This window comes from Hyperolius riggenbachi, chromosome 1, assembly GCF_040937935.1.
Source record: "Hyperolius riggenbachi isolate aHypRig1 chromosome 1, aHypRig1.pri, whole genome shotgun sequence".
NCBI lineage: Eukaryota > Metazoa > Chordata > Amphibia > Anura > Hyperoliidae > Hyperolius > Hyperolius riggenbachi.
The window spans coordinates 566,247,909-566,273,829 of NC_090646.1; the positions used below are offsets into that span (position 1 = coordinate 566,247,909).

At 42.8% G+C, this 25,921-nt stretch overlaps 1 protein-coding gene across 8 annotated transcripts in view; it reads right to left on the minus strand.

The window, feature by feature from the left end:
• The window catches only part of KIAA0825 (KIAA0825 ortholog), a 516,601-nt gene that overhangs the window by 485,363 nt on the left and 5,317 nt on the right, over positions 1-25,921 (minus strand). For 6 of the 8 annotated variants that reach the window (XM_068247538.1, XM_068247506.1, XM_068247509.1 and 3 more), the window contains exon 2: positions 3,099-3,238. In XM_068247538.1, the coding sequence (XP_068103639.1) occupies positions 3,099-3,229 (131 nt within the window). In that variant the 5' untranslated portion in view covers positions 3,230-3,238. Of the gene's footprint in view, positions 1-3,098; positions 3,239-12,459; positions 12,510-23,602; positions 23,703-25,921 lie in introns of those variants that run through there. The other 2 variants (XM_068247507.1, XM_068247508.1) reach the window with 2 other exon arrangements.

Consider the following 25,921-nt stretch of genomic DNA (forward strand, 5'->3'; position numbering starts at 1 on the left):
GTTATCACATGAGATTTCAAGGCAGTAAAGTCAAAAAAATAAATACAAATTAAATGCAGACAAACTATCTTTGACAACCAATTTTAACATGAAGTGATGGTCTCTTGAAAATGAATTAAGGGTGGGTGGGCTGCAGAGCACTATAGAGAAAGGTGAAGAAAAGACCTTTTCAAGAAATCTCTAAGCATGAGTGAATTCAAAATGAAGTGTAGTGAAACGAATATCTTCTCATTATCAAACAGTCTTTTCATGATGGCTGAGCACTTTCATGAAAAAGAATACCTCTCTGCCTGTGGCCCATTCAATTTGCTGACGGGACAACCCCAATTGTGAACAGCGGTTCTAAGAATGACAAAAGATTGGCATGTATCTTCTTAACTTGTGTAAACTCTCCTCAGGACTGCGAAATGTGATGCTATATCCATACACCTTGGCTCTGGGGACTCTCTATATACGAAAAAAAGGGTTTCTATTGTGGCATCATGAAGTGTTTCATTCAGTAAAACCTAACAGATTACAGTGCCAGGAATTGTATAGGGTTTAACGCTGGTAGCCTACATAAATCTACTTCAATTAGGAACCCTCTATAAAACTAATCTCTGACATCAAAATCTGAATGTCTGCCAAAAGCAACCAGCCGTGAATAGGCTGAAGTTTTCAAAAGGATCCAATACTTTAGTAATTTGTCTCAACAGTAACTATACAGTATAGAAAACAAATACTGACATAGCTGTTTCACAGATTGCCAGAATGCCTAATTGATTTATGTGCATATTTGACAGGACATTATTTGGCAGTAGCTTTCAATATGTTATCAGATGAAAATGATCTAATGTTTCTACATTTATTACAGTGATGGTTTAATTCATGACATACCATTCACATTATAATCGCATTGCTGATCATGTTTGATGGTCATACAATTTACTACGGTAATGTAGTGCTTAAGGCATGCAAACTGTACTATCCCTAAATAGGCATGAGCAGCTCTGTCTTATTTTACCAAACATTTATAAATCCAGTATTGTGTTTCTACATATTATGAGGCCTAGTACAGACTATTGTCTATTTACCAGTTCTTTTTGGCTGTCAAGGGTTTTGTATTGGGATTAAGGCCTCTTGCTCACTACACGTGATTCCGATTTTTATACATTCCGATTTTTGATTTCAATTAAAAAAAAGTACTGTATGCTGTTACTTTTTAACCAGAATCAAAAAATCGGGTCATTTAAAACATCGAAATAGCATGTAGTGTGCAAGAGGCTTAAAGGCAATCCTTGTAAGGGAGGGAGATGGCAATCAGACATTGAGGTTGGCTTGCATTAATTATTCCCAGTGTTCAATTTCAGCCCACTTTCTATTTGAGTTTGACACCCCTGATTTAGGGTAATATTGACCTTTGAACATTTCTCAACCCAATCCATCAAACTTTCAGGTTTATGACAATCTGACTGGCACAGAAACACATCCAGACCTTAAAAAGACACTGAAGCAAAAAACAAACAAACAAAAAAAGATATAATGATTTGTATGTGAAGTACAGCTAAGAAATAAAGCATTAGGAGCAGAGACATAAGTCTAATGTTGTTTCCAGTACAGGAAGAATAAGAGCCTATTTCCACTACACACAGATTACATGCAGAATTGATGCAGAAAAACTGACTCCAATGAATGCCTATAGGAAAATCTGCATCAGAAAAATCCCGTTTAGTGGAAACAGGCCCATAGGCTTTCATTGGAGTCAGTTTTTCTGCATCTGCATCCATTCTGCGTGTAGTGAAATAGGCCCTTAACCTCTTGCCAACCGCGTCACGCCGATGGGTGTGGCGGCGGCGGCAACCCCAGGACCGCCTAACGCCGATTGGCGTAAAGTCCTGGGGCTCTGTTTTGCAGGAGATCGTGAGCAGGCTGCGCGTGCATCTCCTGCTTGGGGGGCGGAGCTATTGCCGCTCGGGAGACTGTTACACGGCGTTAACGCCATCTATTTCCATGTACAGCGCTGCGATCGGCAGCAGCGCTGTACTGGGGACAGCCGTGTCAAGAGAGTGATCAGCTCACATAGACAGAAGCCTATGACAGCTGATCGTTATAATTGGCTGGCTGTGGGAAGGGGGGGGAGGGAGGGAAGATTTTTAAAGAAACATTTTTTTTTTTTTAAAGTAACAATACTATTTATAAAAAAAAAAAAAATAAACATGGGGAAGCGATCAGACACCACCAACAGAGAGCTCTGTTGGTGGGGAGAAAAAGGGGTGGGGGAGGAAATCACTTGTGTGCTGTGTTGTGCGGCCCTGCAGCTTAGCCTTAAAGCTGCAGTGGCCTATTTTACTAAAAATGGCCTGGTCACTAGGGGGGGTTTAGCACTGCGGTCCTCAAGAGGTTAAGAAACTCCAGTTATCTATGCAAATTGCCATTGAGCTCCACGACTTTCAAAGTCGCAGAGAGCTCTGTGTTCTGAAGATTGTTATCTTAACTGTATTTTTTTTTTTTTTTTTGCAGAGAACAGTTCAGGACAGGTCAAAAGTTCACTGCCTGTTCTGTAAAAAAACATTTAGAATGCTGAGTAGTGTGTAAACTGCAAATATTAGAGAATGATGCAATCTTAAAAAAAGCTGTATAATTGAAAAATAAAAATGAGAATTTTTTTTGCTACCAATGTTTTAGTAATTATGCATACTACGCAACCAATTCATTATATCATATTTTTTTCCGCTTCAGTGTCTCTTTAAGGCCATTTTCAGACAGTATGACCATGGCAATTCATGACCACAGCAGTATGCAATCACTACCCAAGACCTTTCCTCAATATAGTTTAAGGGCCCATTTCCACTATCGCGAATTCGTATGCGTTTTTCGCATGCAAATTCGCATAGCAATACAAGTGAATGGGACTGTTTCCACTTGTCAGGATTCCTTTGCGTTTTTCTGTGCAGAAAAAAATTGCATGGCAGAGCCATCAGAATTCGCATACCGCATACCGCTATGCGAATGCATACAATGTATTTAATAGCAAATTCGCATGAGTTTTTACCGCGGCGATTTGCACCGCACAAGTGGAAATGCAGCCTAAAAGTTAATCAAGAGAAGAGTGACATTACCTTTCAGAGTTCACTTTTAACTTCTCATCAATATCTGCAAGGATCTGCTGACACTCCAAGTGTCCCGGAAACATATCCAACACACAGTCCAACATGGCAAAGCTTAACTGATCTTCACCAGCAAACGCCATTCTGGCAACCTAAATAAATAAAAGCAATATGAGATAGAAATACATATTCTCATGCAGTATTGTTAAAGTTATAAAATATTTTCATGCCAAAAAGGTGCTCTTTCCCTTCCAGTTTTAACAGATATTTTACTCAAGATTTTACAGTGGCCAAGAAATGTTCAAATATTGCACTGAATGGACTATCCTGACCAGCCTTAAGCAAATCCACCAGTGAGAACAGGCTAAAATCATTATTGAATGTTAGTAAATATCTACCTCTTGCTCGTGTCAATGAATGAGAGAGCAGCTTTCCATTTGCTCATTTAGTGAGGTTGAATAACTTATTAATATTAACATTGAAAATATTAATTCTAACATGTGTCCCTGCTGCTATGTCAAAGCCAAGCGGCTATGTCAGACTAATGTTAGCCAAGTGCCCCTATTGTGCACCAAATGTTAGGTCCCCGACACCCCATAGCCTCAAACTTATATAGCAGTCTATGGAGTAGCTGATATACAATAGGCACCCATGTACCAAAACCACCCGCTTCAAGAAAAGAGCTCATTTGGAATTCTTTTACCTATTTCAGCTTCTAGATAGGCTTTGATACTAGTCCTATTTCTCTCCTTTGCTTCTTCTTTGGTAATAAAGACTAACACCCGCAGATCGATGCTGTGGATGGTTTAACCTATATCCGCATCAACTCACAAACTGGAGTACTGCATAGGGATGGTCAATGAGATTCAAACAGTTCCGACTTGATGCAGAATTTTGCAAAATTTGTATGCAAAAATATGCAGCTTGAAAATAGCCCAATTGAATACCTCCTTTTCAACTGGTTTAGGTGGAGATAGAGTTCTCTCAGTAAAAACTATGTTTATTAGGTTGATAAACTTGACACCCTGACACCCAAGCTGACATACTGCACTAGAGTGATTCCCTTCAAGACACATATTGAAGTAGAATATAATGATTGTTGGAGGTCGGGGGTGACCTGGGAATAACCCCAATGTGTGAATAGACCTTGGTGCCCTAACCATCCGGTGAGTGGCATTTGATTGGTTGTGGTGGAGGCTAACCTAATGGGGATTGTGAAGTTTTTTATGCAAGTGGAAGGGCGCTTGAACTGAATTGTTTGGACTTGTTCAAACACAAGGGGTTACAGTTTACTTAAAGGGGAACTGAAGAGAGAGGTATATGGAGGCTGTCATGTTTATTTCCTTTTAGACAATACCAGTTGCCTGGCAGCCCTGCTGATCCTCTGCCTCTAATACTATTAGCCATAGCCCCTGAACAAGCATGCAGCTGATCAGGTGTTTCAGTGGTTCAGACTTATACGTCTGATCTGACAAGACTAGCTGCATGCTTGTTTCTGGTTTTAATCAGATACTACTGCAGAGAAATAGACCAGCAGGGCTGCCAGGCAACTGGTATTGATTAAAAGGAAATAAACATGACAGCCTCCATATACCTCTCTCTTCAGTTCCCCTTTAAAAACAACGATAATCACTATAAAAAAAGTTCACCTCACAGTGTGGGCCCATGCATTCTGGGGCCATGCATTCTTTTGCATAAAAATCGCATCAACGATGATGCACTAATTTCCAATGAAAGTGTTCAATGCTTAAATTTCACCAATCATAGTACAGAGAGTGCCCATTCACCTTCCCCAATATTTTACTGTCATTAGCACTGCAAGTGTAGAATATCGGTAAATATACTGATATTCTACTAACGGCTTTTTATGGGCATCCAAATCTCCGGGCGCTATTTTTTCATTTGAGCAAGTTGGAGGACCAGTACCTTGCAAGAGCCAGCCAGTTGTTACACATCTATCCATCCACTTAAACAGAATCGTCCAATTTTCCCATGTAGATCACAAAATGAATCGGCCTTGATAAGCCTTATGCCTTACAATTGCTTTGCATTCACATTCTGGATATACCGTAAGCATATTATAAAAATAGCAATGTTTTCTGCACGGCGCTACAAACTGCTGTGTCAAATAGACATTTTAAGCATATAACTCTGATTACATCACACAGACTAAGCATACAGCACAGCACTTTCCGCTAGCTAGCAGGAAGGGAGAAAAAAACATTTTGTAAACATGACAGCTTAGTTTGCATATATGTATTCCTCTTAGACATCTATGTCATTTTTTCAGTTAACTTGTCAAAACAATTTATTTGCTTCCCTCAGATTTGCATGATCTAGTTAGCCTATGAAAATCAAACCGTGTTCATTCTGTTTTGCAAATCATCACTTCAAATAGCCAATAATAATACTTCCAGAATAACAACTAGATTAGTTGTGTGACTGGGATGTGAAGCAGTTAGAAAAGCGCTGCATGAATAAGCGGGGTAGAAATACACATGCTACATGGCATTGATCAGTTCATATTCGCTTCTGCTTCTCTGTACTTCAAAATCATGGGCACAGGTCAAGACTGTATGAAATCCAGAGCGCTGACAGCGGATGTTTCCTATTCTCAAAAAAAGAAATAAACCTACTTTCAGCCGATATAAAAGGAAATGTATTTTACAACCGCCTCTTCACTTAAAGAGGAACTCCAATGAAAATAATGTAATAAAAAAAGTGCTTAATTTTTACAATAATTATGTATAAATGATTTAGTCAGTGTTTGCTCATTGTAAATTTTTTTAAATCCCCGATTCACATTCTGAAATTTATTACATGGTGACATTTTTACTCTGGGCAGGTGATGTAGCTGCTGCATGCTTTTTTTTGGCAGTTGGAAACAGCTGTAAACAGCTATTTCCCACAAGGCAACAAGGTTCACAGACAGGAAACTGCCAGAAGTACCGCGGTACTCAGAGCTTCTTGTGGGAGGGGTTTCACCACAATATCAGTCATACAGCGCCCCCTGATGGCCCGTTTGTGAAAAGTAATAGATTTCTCATGTAAAAGGGGGTATCAGCTACTGATTGGGATAAAGTTCAATTCTTGATTGGAGTTTCTCTTTAATGGGAAACTGCACATTATAAAATTCCCCAATTTATTTTTTATTAAAAATTATCTTAGCATGCCAATCTGCAACCAGCTAAGAATTTCAAAATAATAGCAATTTTCTTTAACTTTATCAACATAACTCTATAGGGATGGTCAATAAGTTGCCAGTAATTCTGTGTTGATGCTATTTTGTGCTAATTTTATGCAAATGTATGGCGCTTAAAAATGGACCAATGAAATGCAGCAGTGGTCTATTTTTAAGCTCCATTCCAATTGGAGAACTGTTGAAGAGAACCCCCTCTCGATGTAGAAGTAGCTTTACCTCCTATCTTCCAATTTCTGTTAAGAGACAGTGGGCCATATGCAATTCACTTTTTCACTTGAGTTTTCTCCTAGGAGATAATTTTTCATCTTTGATTTAAAATATCTTTCCAGTACTTTTCAACCAAAAAAGTACCAAAAAGTAGATGAGAAGGCACTATCAAAATTATTTTGAGTATTTTCTTGCTTGCTGGTGGCTTAAAATGCATTTTATTGACAAATTTAAAAATATCACTATGGGCTCTTTCACATTAGGGCAGATTTTCTGCGTTTCAACGCAAAGGATAAAGTTTGCGTTACCCAAGGTGAAATGAAAGTCCATAGACTTTCATTTTAGCTTTCACATATAACGCAGCCTTTTTGTGCGTTGCGTTCCACTGCACCCAGGCGCAGTTTTTTGGCCAACGCTAGCTTTATGCGTTACAATGTTAGTCAATGTAAAACGCACACTATGCGCGTTTTTAATCCGTTAACGCAGGCAATCAGTCCCAGAATGCAACAGAGGAACAATGTAGAAAGTTGACAACTAAAAGAAAAAAAAATTACCTGCGTTTTTCTATGTGCAGTAACGCATTGAAAACGGATTAAAAACACACACTCACTGCAGTGCAACGCATATCAAAACGCAGTAAAAGGCATTCAACAAAACGTATGCTTTGAGCGTTCTCCAACGCAAGCTCTGATGTGGAAGAGCCCTTAGGAGAAAACTCAGGTGAAAAAGTGAATTGCATATGGCCCAGTGAATTTACACATAATGTATACATTCTCAACAATAAACAACAGAATACTCTTAATCTCTCTAGGGACAGAAAACAGGACGATATTTAAAATTCCTACTTTCCATCTCACTGTACAGTCCATCCACAATCTTAGCTAGCACTTACTACCTGGATGGGTACATATTCCTGTCATGTAGGTCTCGCCATTCCAGTAACAGTAATTCTGAACTTCCATCTGTCCTTCTCGACAGGGGAAAACAACGGATTCAAACAGACTAATTCATCTTTCTTTTTGCTCTTCCTTTGCTGCTCCTCTCTGTCAGGCTCTTAATTGGCTGCTAATTAAGGAGAGGATCCATTTCAAACTCTTAACCCTAACCTACAAAGTTCTCCATGATCTCTCTCCCCGTACATAGCCTCACTAGTTTCCAGACACCAACCCAAATGCAATCTCAGATCTGCATACAATCTTCTGTTGTTCTCCTCTAGAATCACCTCCTTGCATTCAAGTATGCAAGACATCTTATGTGCTTCACCCCTCTTCAGGAATCCCATTCCACAACATATCTGTCACTCTACAACTTTTGAAATCTTTAAATGCTGCCTCAAAACACACTTTTCCTGACAATAATATGCTCTAACTAAAGGTGGCCACACACCATACAATTTTTAAAATATCTGTTCAATGTAAGAATTGCAATCAATTTTTCTGACTGATTGTAACATTTCTAAAATATGACCAATGTACCACGCACGTATGTAACATTTTTCCCCCAATTATGATAAAAATGATTGGAAACTGACAAAATTTCTAGGGTATGTATATTAATAAATTGACAATCCAACACACACCATACAATCTTTAGAAAGGTTGAAGAAAAATATCTGGAATTCCAGATCGATTAACATCGAAGAAAACAGGAAATCCGATCGGATTTTTCAGTCAAATGAAAAAAAAGCTTTCAATTTTTTGGGGAGATCCAATCGTTTTTTATTGAATTGCTGTAAAATTGGATCATTTTATTGTATCGTGTGTGGCCTTTTTGACATCTGGCCAAGCTGTACTCCCTACTAGATAAATTAAAAACACAATGGGCCATATCCTATTGCTGAAGCACTGGCAAGTTCTTAACTTAGGCGATGGGGGCATTGTCTAATCTTATTAAACTTTAGACCCCCCCCAGGCGGAAAAGAACTTGCTTGGGTGATATAATCGCCCAGTGAGTTCTTAACACATTATCCAATTACCCTTTTCATTTCTCTGGGAAGCGATGCTTCCCGGCAGACATGAACGTCAGCTTAAACCTGCTAAACGCAGGTCTAAACCAGCTAACGCATGTCGTCGTCGCAGCATCTGGGGGTCTCCTTTAATAGGGAGACCCCCAGAGCTCCCTGTCGGGTCGCCGCACACTTTAGAAGCCTCCACATAGCTCTGCCGGGCTCCCCTGTAAACATACATACCGCCGCTAATCACCCGATGCCTCTCGCCGCAAATTCCGTTGCGTAATTACAGTGTATCCATCACTGTAATTACTGTGCGCATAGTATGAGCCCGGGCAAAGCATCTTTGAATCTGCAGCCGGGGCTCCCCATTGGTCCGCTGTCTGAACCAATAAAATGGCCAGAGGCGTCAGGTGATTAGCGGCTGTATGTATGTTTACAGGGAAGCCCGGCAGAGTTACGTGGGGGCTTCTAAGGTGTGCGGCGACCTGACGGGGAGCTCTGGGGGTCTCCTTATTGAAGGAGACACCCAGATGCTGCAGCGGAAGATGGCGGCGATGTTTGGTGGGTGAGTGCGCATGTGTGGGGAGTGAGGCCGTGGAAGGACAGCACCACAATGTAAACCTCACTCCCCATCGCTCGGTAATAGGGAGCATCACTCAGGCTTTCGCCTGAGTAATGCTTCCTAATGATCGACCATCGCGCGAAGGATATGGGCAATAGGATTTGCCGGTAATCCTCGCGCGATGGCAAGGTGATGAGTAGCTCGCATCTGCAAGCTACTTATCACCTTGAATAGGATATGACCCAATACCTCTAGGTATGAATATCTTGTACTAACCCACCTCTTGTTCCCACCCTACTCCTTTAGCTTGTAGGCTTGCAAGGGCAGGGCTCTCTCACCCTTTTGTGTCTTGGAATTTGTTAATTATATTGTGTCTTGCAGTTTGTTATACATTTTAGTTATCATGTTACTTTTGTCACTGTAATTACCAATTCTGTATTTTGTACCAATTCTGTATTTTGTATATTGGTGTATATCAATGTCTGTAGTATTTTGTACTCCATGTTTGTTTCTTAATCTGTACAATGCCACAGAATATAAATAACACTGTTATAACAAAAATCAAAGTTAGGGATGGAACTGCCATTCCTCCAAACAAATGAAAAAACCTGGTTTGTTTTCAAGTCTAGTCCATAATGTTTAAGATGAACAGTTGAGCTTATAGACCTAATTCTAAATTGGACTTTCTTGAAATCCCATATTATTTTGGTTTCAAAACTTTAAAGTGTACCCGAGGTGACATAACAAGGTAAACATGAGTCTGTACAGTACCAAACATACAAACAACTAGTCCATGTTTCTTTTTCTGCCTGAAGATGTAAACATGTAGGTCTCAAATCGCGACCAAATCGGACAATAGCATAGACCTCACCGATAAGGAATTACAGCCATAAACCTACTGATAAGGAATTACAGCCATTAAACCTTTTTCCTGGAAGAGAAAAGCTTCTGATTGCAAGTATATATAAAAAAAGTTCAATGGCTCAAATATTTTAGCTCTGGGACACTTGAATGTCTGTGTCATTGAGCAGAGACGATAAACCATTAAATCGACTTAAAGGGGCTTCTAATGGTCCCCGCAGACATCCTGTGTTGGCGCAGCCACTCACCAATGCTCCCGGCCACGCCTCCGGTTCACTTCTGGAATTTCAGACTTTAAAGTCAGAAAACCACTGCGCCTGCGTTGCCGTGTCCTCGATCCCGCTGATGTCATCAAGAGCGCACAGCGCAGGCTCAGTATAGTCTGTGTCTGCGCAGTACACTCCTGGTGACATAAGCGGGAGTGAGGACACGGGGGTGCAGGCGCAGTGTTTTTCTGACTTCAAAGTCAGAAATTCCAGAAGTGATCTGAAGGCGGGGCCGGAGCATCGGTGAGTGGCTGCGCCAACACAGGATGTCTGCGGGGGACCATTAGAAGCCCCGGGTAAGTTCAGCTCATTTTCCCCCGACCCCCCTACAGTATCCCTTTAAGTTTTTAAAATGTATAAAACTGGGATATCTAAAAAAGTAATTTTTATGAATAGGAGGATAGATACAATTGTTTATCTCATCATCTTATTTTCACTGATCTTTTTGGTTGTAGTAGTGTCTGGATCACACACCTGAAACAAGCATGTGGCTAATCAAGTATGACTTCAGTCAGAAACATCTGAACGACATGCACGTCCAGGGTGTATGGCTAAAAGTATTAGAAGCAGATGGTCTGCCAGGCAACTGGTATCGTGTAAGAGGAAATACAGATGGCAGCCTCCATAATCCTCTCACTTCAGGTGTCCTTTAAGCGGATTTTCTACCCCTTGAGACTATGCAAAAAAAGAAGTCTTTTCACAATTCATTTAAGCAGAGCATCTGGGCAGTACAGTGGCGTAGTGGCTAGCACTCTTGCCTTGCAGCGCTAGGGTTCCGGTTTGAATCTCAGCCGGGGCACTACCTGCACATAGTTTGTATGTTCTCCCCGTGTCTGCATAGGTTTCCTCCAGGCACTCCGGTTTTCTCCCACAACCCAAAAGGCATACAGATTCGTTAATTGGCTTCCCTCTAAAAATTGGCCCTAGACTACAATGGATATATGACTATAGTTGGGATTAGATTGTAAGCCCCTCTGACGGACAGTTAAATGACAAGGCTATATATACTCTGTACATAAATAATAATAAAATAATAAGTGTGCAAAACTACTTATTTTAATATCAAGGCAATTCAATTTTTTTTATTAGCAGAGCTGGTACAAAATGAGGGCACTATAATATCGTGATTGTTGTGTGAAGTTGTTACACCTTTTGGCAGAAAGTCTGGAGGACATCCTCTCCTATAGTCATGCATGGCAGTCTTACAAATAAATCCTTGAGCTCTCGTACTTATCTTACTGCTAAGATATCAATAAAAAGGCAAATCTTAACAGTAAGGCTAGGTTCACAGTTCTCAGTTGCGTTGCAGAATAATTCAGCATGTCATCTCACTGTCCATACAATTCTATGGGCCTGTTAAAAGAAAAGGGTCGTAACTGATTGAATTTTTCTATCTCACTGCAGGCAGGCTTTGCATTAAAGTGTATGTCCAGTCCCCATTGCAGTTCACACTCACATTAACACATTATAACAAGTGTAATATGCAACTGAACACTGTGAATCCAAGCTGTGGAAATGTAACCACTTAACGACCGCCTAACGCCGATAGGCGGCAGCTGGTCGTAAGTGGAATTACGTACGAGCGGCCTTTCCATGTCAGTTCACGGAGGGTGAAATCCCCGCTGCTTACATCATATGGCACTGCTGCGCAGCAGCGCCGTAAAGGAGATCGGCGATCCCCGGCCTCTGATTGGCCGGGGATCGCCGCATTCTGATAGGCTGAAGCCTGTCAGAGGCGGCGCAGGACGGATCGCCGTCCTGCGCCGCCCAGGGGACGGATGGGAGGGAGGGAAACATAGGGAGGGCGGAAACTGCTGCGGAGGGGGGCTTTGAGGAGCCCCCCCGCAACACGCAGGCAGCCGGCGGCGATCAGACCCCCCCTGCAGGACATCCCCCTAGTGGGGAAAAGGGGGGGGCGTAGTCTGATCGCCCTGGCTCAAATACGATCTGTACTGTGGGCTGAATAGCCCACGCAGCACAGATCAAAAGAAAAGAGCCCGGTCCTTAAGTGGTTTTTAAAGAAGCTTTTGTAAGAAAAAAAAAAAAACACATCAAACTCTAGGGTGCAAGCAGTGATTCTAAGACAAAATCATTCATTTGAGAGTTATATGCAACAGAGGAATGAAAACCAGCACTGGAGCCACTTGAATGTTGAGTGTACTCAGTTTAAGCCCCTATTGCAGAAAAAAAATATTAAAAGGGCGTTATGGCGAACAACTGTAAAATTTAAAAAAAAATTTGCAAACATAGACAAATAAGAAGTACGTTTATGCCAGAGTAAAATGAGCCACAAATTACTTTTCTCCTATGTTGCTGTCACTTACAGTAGGTAGCAGAAATCTGACAGAAGTGACAGGCTTTGGACTAGTCCATCTCTTCATAGGGGATTCTCAGCAAGGCTTTTATTCTTTATAAAGATATTCCCTAAAAAGCATTTAAACAACGATGCTGGCCAGCTTCCCTGCTCGCTACACAAATTTTTGGCAGTTGGACAGAGCAACTGCCATTCACTAAGTGCTTTTGAAAATAAATAAATCCCTGAGAATCTCCCCATGAAACTAGTCCAAAACCTGTCGCTTCTGTCAGATTTCTACTACCTACTGTGACAGCAGCATAGGAGAAAAGTAATTTATGGCTCATTTTACTGTGGAAAAAAACATGCTTATTTGTACATATTTTACATTTTACAATTTTTCGCCATAGTGCCCCTTTAACTACCGTATATTCATTTCTAAAATATATTGGCCCTGATTCGTGAAGCTGCTCTCCTATAGCAGCACAAAGTACATGACACCAAGGCTAGCTAAATCCAGGGCTGCATGCTAGGCGAGTTATGCTGTGTAGCGAGCCTTCCTTAGTTACATGCCCGCTACTATGTTAAAATTAAAATGAAATTAACATAAAATGTAATATAATATTGTGGATTTGTGTTTTAAAACAAATGTGAAATTAGGTGGGAAAAGTTTTCATACATTTATATTTTCCTACTTTCCTGAATAGTCCCCCCCCCCCCTGAATAGTTTATACTACTTGACTCTATTCTCTACCCTCTGTTTCCACTTCTCTCTCTTTCATAAAGAGAACTCACCAGTAAATTTTGAAAACTTGTCAAACGAACCTCCCCCTAAGGAAGGTTTATAAACTGTGTGCTTTTGGGGGTGCAGCAAGCATTTACTTACCTACAGGGGACTGCCCTGTAGCCCTCCGCCTATATGGAGGCCTCCACCTTCTCTCGCTCCGTGACACGGCACCGCAGGTTGAAAATGATATAGTGCGTCCCCAGTAGCAGCAGTGCATGCCAGGGACATGCAGTGTTTGCTGGTATATGTAGTTCCCACTGATGTGATTACATCTCCTGGTTGGGAGATTAAATACATCAATGAACTACATCACCCAGCATGCATTGCGGTGGCCAGGCAGGCGCTATACCAATGCGAGAGTTTAAACCTGCAGCAAAGGACAAAGATGGAAGCTTTCATTATAGACAAGTGGGGCTACAGAGCAGACCTTCGTAGGTAAGTAAATGCCTGCTGCACCCGAAAAGCCCACAGTTTCCAACCCTCCCTTAGGCAGAGGTTGATTTAGTATTTCTGCTGCCCATAGGAGTGCTCAGATGCTCAGTATACTATAACACCAGTCTGTAAACTCACAAATGACTGATAAAATATCAAGTGTCTCACTTGTTTTACCATGTGTTATCCTTTGTGAATTGACAGTTATGTGGCGTTTGCCACTCAAGTCGTTTTTTCACCATAAAAGTTTGGTATCTTACCTCACAAGTTGGTAATTTTAGTTTTCCATGCCATAATAGCCTTTCTAAATTGACATTTGACAAAATGTATTGACTGGATAGTGTATTGGTTTAACCTTCTTGGCGGTAACCCCGCCGCGCGCCGCTATACGGTGCGGCGCGCGCCCCCCCCCCCCCCCCAGACCCCGTGCGCTGCCTGGCCAATCAGTGCCAGGCAGCGCCGAGGGGTGGCCCGGGACTCCCAATGACGACCCGACGTCAGTGACGTCGGTGACGTCATCCCGCCCGTCGCCATGGCGACGGGGGAAGCCCTCCAGGAAATCCCGTTCTTTGAACGGGATTTCCTGATCGGAGATCGCCGAAGGCGATCGAAGAGGGCGGGGGGATGCCGCTGAGCAGCGGCTATCATGTAGCGAGCCCTGGGCTCGCTACATGATATAGAAAAAAAAAATTAAAAAAAAACTGCCGCGCTGCCTCCTGGCGTATTTTTTTATACCGCCAGGAGGGTTAAGGCTCTGCCTCTGGCATGGGAGAACAGGGTTTGAATCCTGGCTAGGGTCAGTACCTATTCAGTAAGAAGTCCTTGGGCAAGACCACTAACACTGCAGGGTGGCTGGCCACTTGAGCGCGTCCCAGTGGCTGCAGCTCGAGTACAACAGGAGAAATGCACTATACACATTAAAATTAAAATGTTAGGTAAAATTAGTTGTTTTTTGCATTACCCCATGTTATAATGCTTTGTGAATGGAGCACAAGGTGGTTACAGACAGTGGTGGACAGAGGATCTATATACTTTCTCTCCAGTATGCTCTGCACCATGGGGAAATCCTTTGTTTAACTGCAGAGAACAAAGGGCCGGAAACTGACAATTTTCAGTGGAAAGACATCACTTGCTTCATACATTTTATTCTTGTCTGAAATGCTTCACCCTTGTTACCCCTTTTTTTCTCCAACTCTATCAAGTAAAAAAAACAAAAGCCCTCTAAAACCACTATACTTCCCAAAATTAACTTTTTTCTCCGAGAAGGAATTAAATCAGATTTTTCTAGGTTCATTATGCAACCTACATTAGATTGGAATTGCAAATGTTTTTCTGAACTTCCTCTCTCTATTCTTGAAATAAGAGAAAAAACATATTTGGGAGAGGGTAGACGTAGGATTTTATTAAGTTGGAGCAAGGCTAAATTTTCCTAGCCCTATTTGTGAATATTCTCTTGAGATCCAAAGTGTATAACCTTGAACTAAAAATAAAAACTTCCACAAAGTCGGATGCGCTGAATGTGGTGGTAAGTGTTAGGAACCATGTCCTGCCACTTTCTGCCTGCTGGGTGTAGTATTGACTTTAGGCTGGTTCACACCAGAGCGGTTCTGGAGCATTTTTAAAAACGCTAGAGGTTTGAAAACTGCTTGGCTAATTTATTTCAATGAGCTGGTGCACACCAGAGCGGTTTGTTTTTTCCTCAAACGCAACAGGGCTTCAGCATTTTTTTAGATTTCTGAGGCGTTTCTGCCTCAATGTACAGTATAGGAAAGTGCTCTAACGCTAGATCAGAGCGGTTTTCCAGGCGTTTTTGTTACAGAAACTGTTCAGTAAAAGCTTTACTGTAACAATATATGAAACCTGCTACACAAAAACGCTCCAAAAAAAACAACTCTAGGCATGTTTAGAAAATCTCTCTAAACATGCCTAGAATCGCTCTGAAAAACCTCTGCAAGAACCTCTAGCGTTTTGCGGGTATGCTAGAGGTTTTTGGTGTGCACTGGCCCTTTGACTGTCTTGGACTTCTACTGCCCATCAGCAGGAGGCCCCATCTTGTATGGAGATAGCCCTTGCATTGCTTTGGCCTACCTGCATACTGGCTCTCTGGCCTCATCTTGAAGCAGGTGTGGCCTTCAAGGACTCAGTGTGGCCAAAGCTTTGTGTTGCTTGACCTGAGTCTTTGGACATCAATGAGCAGATACCTGAACCTTGCTCTCTTGTTGCCAAACCTTGCATTCTGTCCTGACCTTGCTTCCGTACTGCACTGGTTGTATATACAGTATTTGTACATATTTACTATGTGTATTGCTAGATAGGTTCACTGGGGTTTGGGCACACACTGCATTTTCATCATGATATCCATTCTTGTCTATTTGTATACAGGTGAAACTTGAAAAATTAGAGTATTGCACAATAGTCCATTTATTTCAGTAATTCAACTTAAAAGGTGAAAATAATATATGAAATAGACTCATTACATGCAAAGCAAGATATTTTAAGCCTTTATTTTTTTTAATGTTGATGATTACTGTTTATAGCTTATGAAAACCTCCAGATCAAAATCTCAGACCATTAGAATATTGTAAAAATGTTCAATATTATAGGCTCAACTGAAATAGGACTCTTGCACGATATATGTAAGAGTGAACAGAGGCGCCAGCAGGATAAAAGGTTCTAAAAGGCTTAAAATCCCTCAGGAGGTGGTGGTGGACTCGCCTTCCCGAAGCAGACAAGATACCGTCAGTTTTATGACAACAGGTTTATTAATATACTCCAAAACAAACAGTGCAAAGCATTTCACGGGTATGTTCCCGCTTCCTCAGGCAATAAACAGATAGGAGTACACAGTATAGTCTCAAGGTCACGAATAGCGCCTCTCACAGAGTCCACCACCACCTCCTGAGGGATTTTAAGCCTTTTAGAACCTTTTATCCTGCTGGCGCCTCTGTTCACTCTTACATTATCAATATCCACCTCTGGTGGAGGGGTGTTGCCCCGTATTTCCTTATCTACAGAGAGCGACTTTTAATCCTGAGTGAGGACAGGTCTAATCTCCTCACCTGCCTATACAGTGGTTACCTAGGAGGTAACCCACGTTTGTGAGTATATACATTATATACTTTTCATTTCCAACCCTTTGTTTTGCATACTACACTATATTGGGCTCTCGGTATTTATTTTGTCTTTATCTTGCACGATATAAATGGACTCTTGCACGATATTCTTCAAGTTTCACCTGTATAGTTTTCAAGTCACAAGCAAGTCTCTTTGCACTGCATTTTCAGTCTCAGTATTTGTTGCAAACAGTGGTCATTCACCAGTTACTTGCCCAGTATTAGAACAGTAAGCATCCATCAGATGTACTGATGCTCTGCAGTAATCATTCCTTCCCTATAAATGTATTTTCTGAGGAGGAAGATTCTATCCTAAACTCTCTGTACTTTAGAAAAAATAAAATACCTGTGATTGTTAATTAATCAGAAGAATTCAATCAGTTTTTGAACCAGAAATAAGGTAGAGCTAAGGAAGAGCAATAACCACTCTCTCAATCTCAGGAACCTCCACAACTTTCTTTTTGTTGAGTAAAACATTGTTACAGCATGTTCTATTAGGATTCTACTAGGATTAACAGTTTCTGTACCGTGTATCGACCAGTTGATGTGGCCAGCTGATAATATTCAGCTTGCCCGATCATGCCGCTCGACCCACGCCCGCTCGATCCCCGCCGGCAGACAATGGCAGGGAATCGAGCGGTGATAAGGAAGCGCCAGCGGGGACGAGCGGCAATCGATCTGTGCGGATGAGCGAGGATGCGCCGGCATCGAGCCGCTGGCTCGATCCGGTGCATGAAATGAAACCGTGTATGCACAACATTAGAGGGGATGGAGTCATTTTGAATCAGTAAGGGGGTTGCCTGCAAATTCTTATCTGTACACCTACTGAACAATGTTCAGATTGAATTGGGTTGAAGCGAAGGCCAAACGTCAATTATGGTTGAGACAAAATCTTGGCAAATGGCTCACAACCAAAAGACAGTTATTGTTGTTGCACACTTGCTACTTTATCTGCAGCAGGTTTAGAAAACTCTTTTAGCTTTTTTTTTTGCAAAGTTTTTATTCAGCCTGCCATCTTTGGAAAGTTTATTTTGTTTGAAAAATGTTTTTCTTTCTTGGCTTAAATTATCTAATTTTCCACCACAATATTTTTTTTATCCACAGCTGCCCTTGTTAAAGCAGCCTCTGGGCCTGTACCAAAGAGCAGGTTTCCTTTAAATGAAAGAGAACATTTTTGATTTTGCAGTAATGTCTTTTTCTCAGCCTTTTAACCAGGTTGCCTCTTGGCACTATTTATTAAGGCTGTTTCAGCATTGCATTGACTCATACTATTTTGCTGCTATTGCTGGAACAGTGGTGGCTGCTGGCGAGTGACTGCTACTACTGCTGGAACAGTGGTGGCTGCTGGCATAATTGGGATGGTTTGTAGTGGCTGTTACTGCTGCTGACAAAGAGGTGGCTGCTGGTGAGTGGACATTACTGCTGCTGGCATAGTGGAGGCAGCTGGTAAGTGTCCATTACTGCTGCTGGCATAATGGTGGCTGTAAGAGGGCGTTGCTGCTGTTGGTACAGGGGTTGATGCTGGCAATAATGGTGCTGCTGAAACATGTGCAGAGAGGTGTTCTCAGAGTAATATTCTCTACACATCACAAAAAATGCCCGCCAAAGGAAGCCACACTCTTTATATATAAAGAATGTGCACTTCATTCACTCACTATTTCCCATTCTCTCTGTAGCTTGGCTCTGCCTCCACTCATCCTTGAGCTGTATGCTATTCAGTGTAGCTACAGTAAAAGTACTTAGAGCAGGCCTACACAAAAATGGCTACTGATATTCATGAAGGAGGATACCAGTGGCCATTTTCTTGTAGTCCTGCTCTAAGTACAATTGGACTAAGGCAGAGGGAAAGGCAGAGTGGCACCAGTGCAGGGATGCAAGCATTATAACTGAAAATAAAAAAACACGAGACTCTTTATCATTGCTACTAATTTTCTAAGGATCTGTACCACACATAAAATTAATTATATCTTTTTTCGCTTCAGTGTCACTTTAACCACTTAAAGACAAGCAAGCGAATTAAAATGTCCTGCTAGAGCCTCTTAACGGCTCCAGGAGGTTTTTATGAGTTAAACAGCGCTGCTACCGCTGTGCGCGCGTGAGAAGCGTAAAACAAAAAACACAACATAGACAAAATACACACCTTTATTTCCAAATAATATATGGTCATCATACTTTGTACTAGGGACATAATTCAAATCTTGTAATAACCAGGACAAATAGGGAGATAAATGGGTGGGTTTTATGTACATAGCAGTGTTTATGTTAAAACTATAGGGGATAAAACTGGAGAAAGTGTATTTTTTCATTTTTTCCCCCTTGTTTTCCCCTTTAAAATGCATAGAAAATAAAGTAATTACTGAAAACAAATAGCAACCCCAAAAAGCCTAATTAGTGGTGAATAAAACTAGATAATTTCATTGTGATTAAGCTATTGGCAAATGAAAGGGATGAGCACTGATAGGTGAAAATCGCTCTTGGCGATTACGGTAAAAACTCCTTTGGGGTAAAGTGGTTAAAGCACTTGTAAGTTGTAACCCCTTGTTCCCCATGCAGACTGCTATTCCCCAATAAATCCTGCCTGCGAGTAATGGACTTTTCTCCTGTGACAGGTACACTTTATAAGAAGTCCTAATTTACTTACCTGATGCCTTAAAGGTCCCCGTTTCCTCCAGTTTCTCAGCTGAGCCCCCTCCAAAAGTTTGCTAACTCACCAGTTGGGAACTACTGCGCATGCGCGATCCCGGCTGTGCACACTCCTCGGTCATGCGCCCAGCTTTTGGGAGCACAAGCGAGGAGGCAGGTGGTCCTGGCTATGCATATGCAGTAGCCCGCAACTGGGGCTATCTTTCAGAGGGTCACAGCTGATCAGCAGAGCCCCAGGGGCGAAAACCAAGAGACCTCTAATGCTTCAAGGACTGTAAACTAGAATTTTTTTCCTATGACAGGTTTACTTTAACCAACAACCCATGATCTATAGGATTGATGGGAAGTCTGCAAATGAGAGGAGGGACAAAGGTCCCTCCCACCCACACACACACTACCCTTGTTTAACATTAAAAGGGCAACAGAAGTGAGAGATACAGAGGCAACCATATTTATTTTATATTTATTTTCTTTTAAACAAAACCAGTTGCATGGCTCCCCTGCTGGTAAATTTGGCTGCAGCAGTGTCTGAGTTAGAGCTCGTTCACACTAGGTCCGAAAACGTATCCGTGGTTCCGCTTTTTAAACCTGATCAAAACCAGAGCCGTGGGTAGCAATATTAAAAATCGCAGCCGTCTTCACCCAAACAAAAAAACAGATCCGTTTGCGGGGACCCGTTTTCAAAACCTGAACGAAAAGTCAGAATCTGCTGCATTTTTCCGCACCGCACATGCATCCTGATACACGCAGGAGTAATGGAGGGCAGTGCAAAAACGGATCTCACTCTACACAGGCTATTCTTGCACACAAAACGGAAGGAGAGCCACATTGCCTACTGCCTGCGCCTCCCCTTCGCCCCAATAGGTGTCCCCCAGGTAGCCTGAGGGGGTAGCAGGCACAACAGTGTCACCCCACCCCCCCCTCCAGCTATTTGTGGCAACAGTGTAGCGAGCAAGAGGGGATATTACCTTTTTCCTCTGCTCGCCACGTGACTTCCGGCAATGCCACCTACTAGAGGTCATGGCAAGCAGAGGAAGTAAGGTGCTTCCCTGCTCACTACACTTTTGCCTCAAATAGCTGGAGAAAGGAGCGGGGACGGGGGGACCCAGGTGAGGGAAGGGGGGGTGAACCCACTACCCCCCGTCCTGGCTGCTACCCCTTCAAGCTACCTGGGACACACCTATTGGGGTCCTGGCTGCAGCCATCCGTTTTTGGGGGAGGGAAAAAAAAAACTGCAAACGTTTCAAAAAGGTTTGCTGCAAAAGGGCAGCACGGATCCGTTTGCGTTCAGGTTTTACAGGATCACGGACTGCAGGTCCGTTCTGCAAAAGGGCCTAGTGTGAACCTAGCTTTACACCAGAAACAAACATGCAGCTAATCTTGTCAGATCTAACAATAATGTCAGAAACACCTTATCTGCATATGCTTGTTAATGGTCTATGGCTAAATGTATTAGAGGCAGAGGATTAGCAGGACAGCCAGGGAACTGGTATTGCTAATAGGGAAATAATTATGGCAGCTTCCATATCTCTCTAACTTCAGTTGTTCTTTAAGGCTGCTTACACACCAAGACGTTACAGGCGCACGTTAGTGCGCCTGTAACGCTCCCCCAACGCACAGCAATGTAACACAAGTGGGCTGTTCACACAGCCCACCTTGCGTTACATGTAACGCTGCACGTTCTCCGCCAAGTGCAGCATGCTACGGCGTTGGAGCGGCTATAGCCGCGTTAGACTGTTTGCACATGCGCAGTGGGGGGTGGAGAGGAGGCGGGGAGAGCCAGCTACAGTAGCCGCGTACATGGCTACTTAATATTCACTGCACTGGCAGGCGCGGATTGGCCGGCGGGACCACGTGATGCGGAGTGTCTCGCTCCGCATCACGTGGACCCGCTGGCCAATCAGCGCCACTCTGGGAGACATTATAGGAATCGAGCCGGCTAACGCGGCTCACTCTACCGTCGGCTCTTGCAGCACCATACGTTGTGTTAGGTGCACGTTATGCGACCTTAACGTAGCACCTAACGCAACGTCTTGGTGTGCAAGTAGCCTAAAGGAAACCAGAGCTGACATAAATTAAAAGTTTTATACATAACTGGGGCTTCCTCCAGCCCCCTGCGCACGGATTGCTCCCACGCTGCAATCCTCTGCTGCCTACAGCTCCGGTACCAGGCCCCATAACTTCAGCCAGTCACGGCCAGTCTGACGTAAGAGAAGTGCACCCTCTATGTTTATTTCCGGCGCCTGCTGGATAGATACGTAGAGGGCACGCTTCTCTTGCGCAGACTGGTCGCGACTGGCTGCAGTTACAGGACCTGGTACCGAAGAGTGAGAAGACTGAGGATGGCGGTGTGGGAGTGATTCGTGCACATGGGGCTGGAGGAAGCCCCAGGTATGTATAAAACTTAATTTATGTCAGCTCTCAACTCCACCTATGAATCTCATCAGGAGGTGGGAGTAACTTATGCCATGCCAGGTTATGACATAGTAGAATCTGGAAGCCTTCTTTAATATTAAATAGACCACCAGATGTCCCCATCCATGTGAAAGGAGCCTGGTGGTACCTTGGTACCCCTTACCTATTTCCACAAAGAGTTAAATGGAAATAAAAACACTGACACAATTCCAAATAAATATTTTAATGTTCTCTTAACATCAAATGACAATAACCTTTTATTAATAATTTAATGCCAATATCCTCCTGACCTTGACTAAAGAACCCCCTGCTTCAATTGTCACTCTATGCCAATAAACTCTTTTGCCGTCCTTAGGGTTCCCTACATCTCTCCTAAGGAGCGCCCATCTATGCACTAGCACTACCTTCCTCCATAATGTTCTCCCCAGAAATTTCTTCCAACCGGGTGGCATGAAAAAGTAGCCGGGTGGGGGTGAGATGAGAGAATACAGGGGCGGTGCTTCTCTGCTCAACTCTACTTACAGCAGAGGAGCAAGTGAGCTGATGACAGCCGGGTTTGAATGATACAGCGCTCACCACCTTTATTGCACAATGTTGGTATCCAGTTGGCTGCCAACAGTCAGATGGTTACCCTTTTCACTTACAAATTTATGTCAATGACAGCTGCGTGTCTGGAACTCTCTTACCTAAGAGGGGTTGGCACCTATCCTGTATGTGGTTGAAGCTTCTCCCGCACAGTGTATTTGCACAGGGTGTACTGTTGCTAGAAGTTACCCACTATGTACTAGCACTCTATTTTTTAGGAATTTGGATTTATCTTTTTGCATGGATTTTTAAGAGAGTTCCAGACGCGCAGCTGTGATTGACATAAATTTGGATGACAGCCGGGTGCTCACCAAAACTAGCTGGGTGGAGCACCCGGCTAACAGAGCCTGGGGGAAAACACTGCTCTATCCTACAGGGATCCTCTGCTCCTCGGCCTCACCTCTCCTCTCCTCTGGGAACTTCGACTACCATTTTCATTGTATACTCCACAACCCAGCAACCTAAGTGCCCCCCCCCCCCCCCCCTTCCCACACACCCACACTTTTCCCCAGAGAAGATTTTACTGGGGAACCAGAGTCCCCAGGGAGACCTAAAAGAGGCACAAGAGTGACCTTGAAAGATGTCTGAAAGTCAAAGGTAACTAAGGAGAGGTGTGTCAGTGGTAATGCCTAAAGTTCTTTAAAAAAAAACGTGCTTGTGTGACTGGAACATAATGCAGCTTCCATACAGGCGGCTATGACTATTGGAGAGGCATGTTACACTGCAGGTCTACAGGGAAGAAAAAAGGGACAGATAACAGATTTGTGCTTGAAGCACTGGATTTAGCTTCCCCTATGTAGAGTGTAACTGTCCATTGGAAAGACAAGGAGCAAAAACTACAGATTGCTCGAGTATCAGCCAACAAAATTCACTTTTATACGGGGTTTTTTTTTTTTTAAACATTATAAAAATAAAGATTTGAACACTGTATTTGAATTCTGTTTTTTTTTATTATATTTCACCTTAGTGCACCAGGAAAAGTTATGCAATTCAAACTTCAACACTAAATGCAGAACATACTAATAACACAATGAAATTGGGAATAGAAATAACAAAAACACAGCCCTTGGCTCCCTGGAAGAGTGATGGATGTGTTCTCACTCCCTGCAAGGGCTGTGCACACAAGTCCCCAATGGAGATCCAGTCACAAATGATCTCTTCAAGAACCAGGCTGTTAGTGAGGGCTTTCTGCGGCTTACCACTGCAGCTGATAGTGATGTCGGAGCTGCGTGTGCTGGGTGATGCTCTCTCTCTACTGCTTTGTGCTCCAGGTCTGCTCACATCTCCTCACTGCTGCTGCTCTTCCTAGTTGAGTCACATGATCTCGCTCACATGCACTCTGCTAGCTAACCCACAGCAACTAGCCAGGGATCGTAGTCAAATACCAATCCACAGGAGTTAATCAGGGATCGCTGTCAATTACACGACGCTACTGATCGTTTAAAAAACTATATTAAACGGTTACTCTGCAAGCATACTTTGACCTGTAGTGAAAATGCCAATGGTTATTTTTACAATATCAATTTATAGATTAGTCAGTGTTTACCCATAGTGAAATCTTTCCTCTCCCCGATTTGCATTTTTAAAAAGGAGCACTCTAGTGAAAAACGTAAGCAGTTAAATTCTGACAGAACTGATAGGTTTTGGACTATTCCATCTCCTCATGTGGGATCCTCATGTAGTGCATCTCCTCTCAGGGCTTGTTCACACTATGAGAGAGTTTGTGGATTTTTTTAAGCGCAGTTGATTTTAGAAATCGCCCTAAAAGTGCTTGTGCAATGATTTCCTATGAGAGTGTTCACATATGAGTGTTTCAATTACTCTCTGATCGCAAAAGTGCTACCTATACCATTTTCTGCACGCTTTGGTTCAATAGAAGGTATAAGGAAACTGCAAAGCGCTTGAAAAGGCACTTTGTATAGCGATTTCCCAAGTGGTTTTAAGAATAAATACATTGTATTTATTCTTTGCCGGCTCAAAGAGTGCACTTCCTGGGCATTACTTTGAAAATCAGTTGTCCTTTCAGTTATAACTGAGAGCAAATGATGTGCGGTGCGATCTGAGAATCTGCAGCATGCTGCAGATTCTCACACAGCCGCATCCCATCTCCTCCATTGACTTCTGCATCAGGGGATGCGGAAGGGATGCGGCCGGCGGCGGAAGTGATCCAATGCGGCTAGGTAGCTGCATTCGCATCACTTAGTAGTGGAAACGGACCCCTGTTTCCACTAGGAGCGGTGCGATGCGGCTATATAGCCGCATCGCACCGCAGGTGTCCTGAAACACATGCACGGCAATGGAAGAGTTTCCACTGCGTGCATGTTGTGCGGAGCGATCTGAGAATCTGCAACATGCTGCAGATTCTCCCACAGCCGCGTCCACCTGCAGCCCCGTCCCATCTCCTTCAATACACTTCCGCATCGGGACATGCGGAAGTGATGCGGCTAGGTAGCTGCATTCGCACCACTTAGTAGTGGAAACGGTCCTTTAAAGAGAACCTGTACTGAGTAAAAATATTTAAAATAAACATATGAGGTAACTTCAAATGAACATTACATAGTTACCTTGCCATCAGTTCCTCTCAGAAGCTCACCATTTTCTTCTGACAATGATCCCTTCCAGTTCTGACAATATTTTGTCAGATCTGAAATATATCAGTTGCTGTCAGTAAAATATCAGTTGCTGTCAATAAAATATTAGTTGCTGTCAGTTATAGCTGAGAGGAAAACTGATGTACCAGGTAATGTCCATGTTTCCCTATGGCTCAAGTGGGCGATGTTACAGTTTAACTGTGTGCTGACCAGGAAGCCGTTATGGGTAATGGCCATTCTCAAAATGGAGGACGGAAAATTCCCTTGATCACAGTGAACAAACAGGACGCGGGACAGGAGAAAGACACTGAAGAGTAGACTACATGGAAGGTAAGTATGACTTGTGTATGCTTATTTTGACTTTTAATTTTCAGTTCAGGTTTTCTTTAAAGAGAAACTCCGACCAAGAATTTAACTTTATCCCAATCAGTAGCTGATACCCCCTTTTACATGACAAATCTATTGCATTTCACAAACAGACCATCAGGGGGCGCTGTATGACTGATATTGTGGTGAAACCCCTCCCACAAGAAACTCTGGGACCGCGGTACTCTGGGCAAACTGCCACAATGTAACAATGTTCACATTGACAGGAAATAGCTGCTTACAGTTGTCTGTAACAGCCAAAACAGCTAGAAGCAGCTACATAACCTGCCCACAGTAACAATGTCACCATGTAATACATGTCAGAATGTGAATCTGGAAGAGGAAAGATTTTACAATGAGCAAACACTGACTAAATCATTTATACATAATTATTGTAAAAATGAAGCACTTTTTTTTTATTACATTATTTTCACTGGAGTTCCTCTCTAACCTTCTGCCGCCCGCGTCACGCCAGTAGGCGCGGCCGCGGCCCCAGGACCGCCTAACGCCAATTGGCGTAAAGTCCTGGGGCTCTGTTTTGCATGAGATCGCGCGCATGGT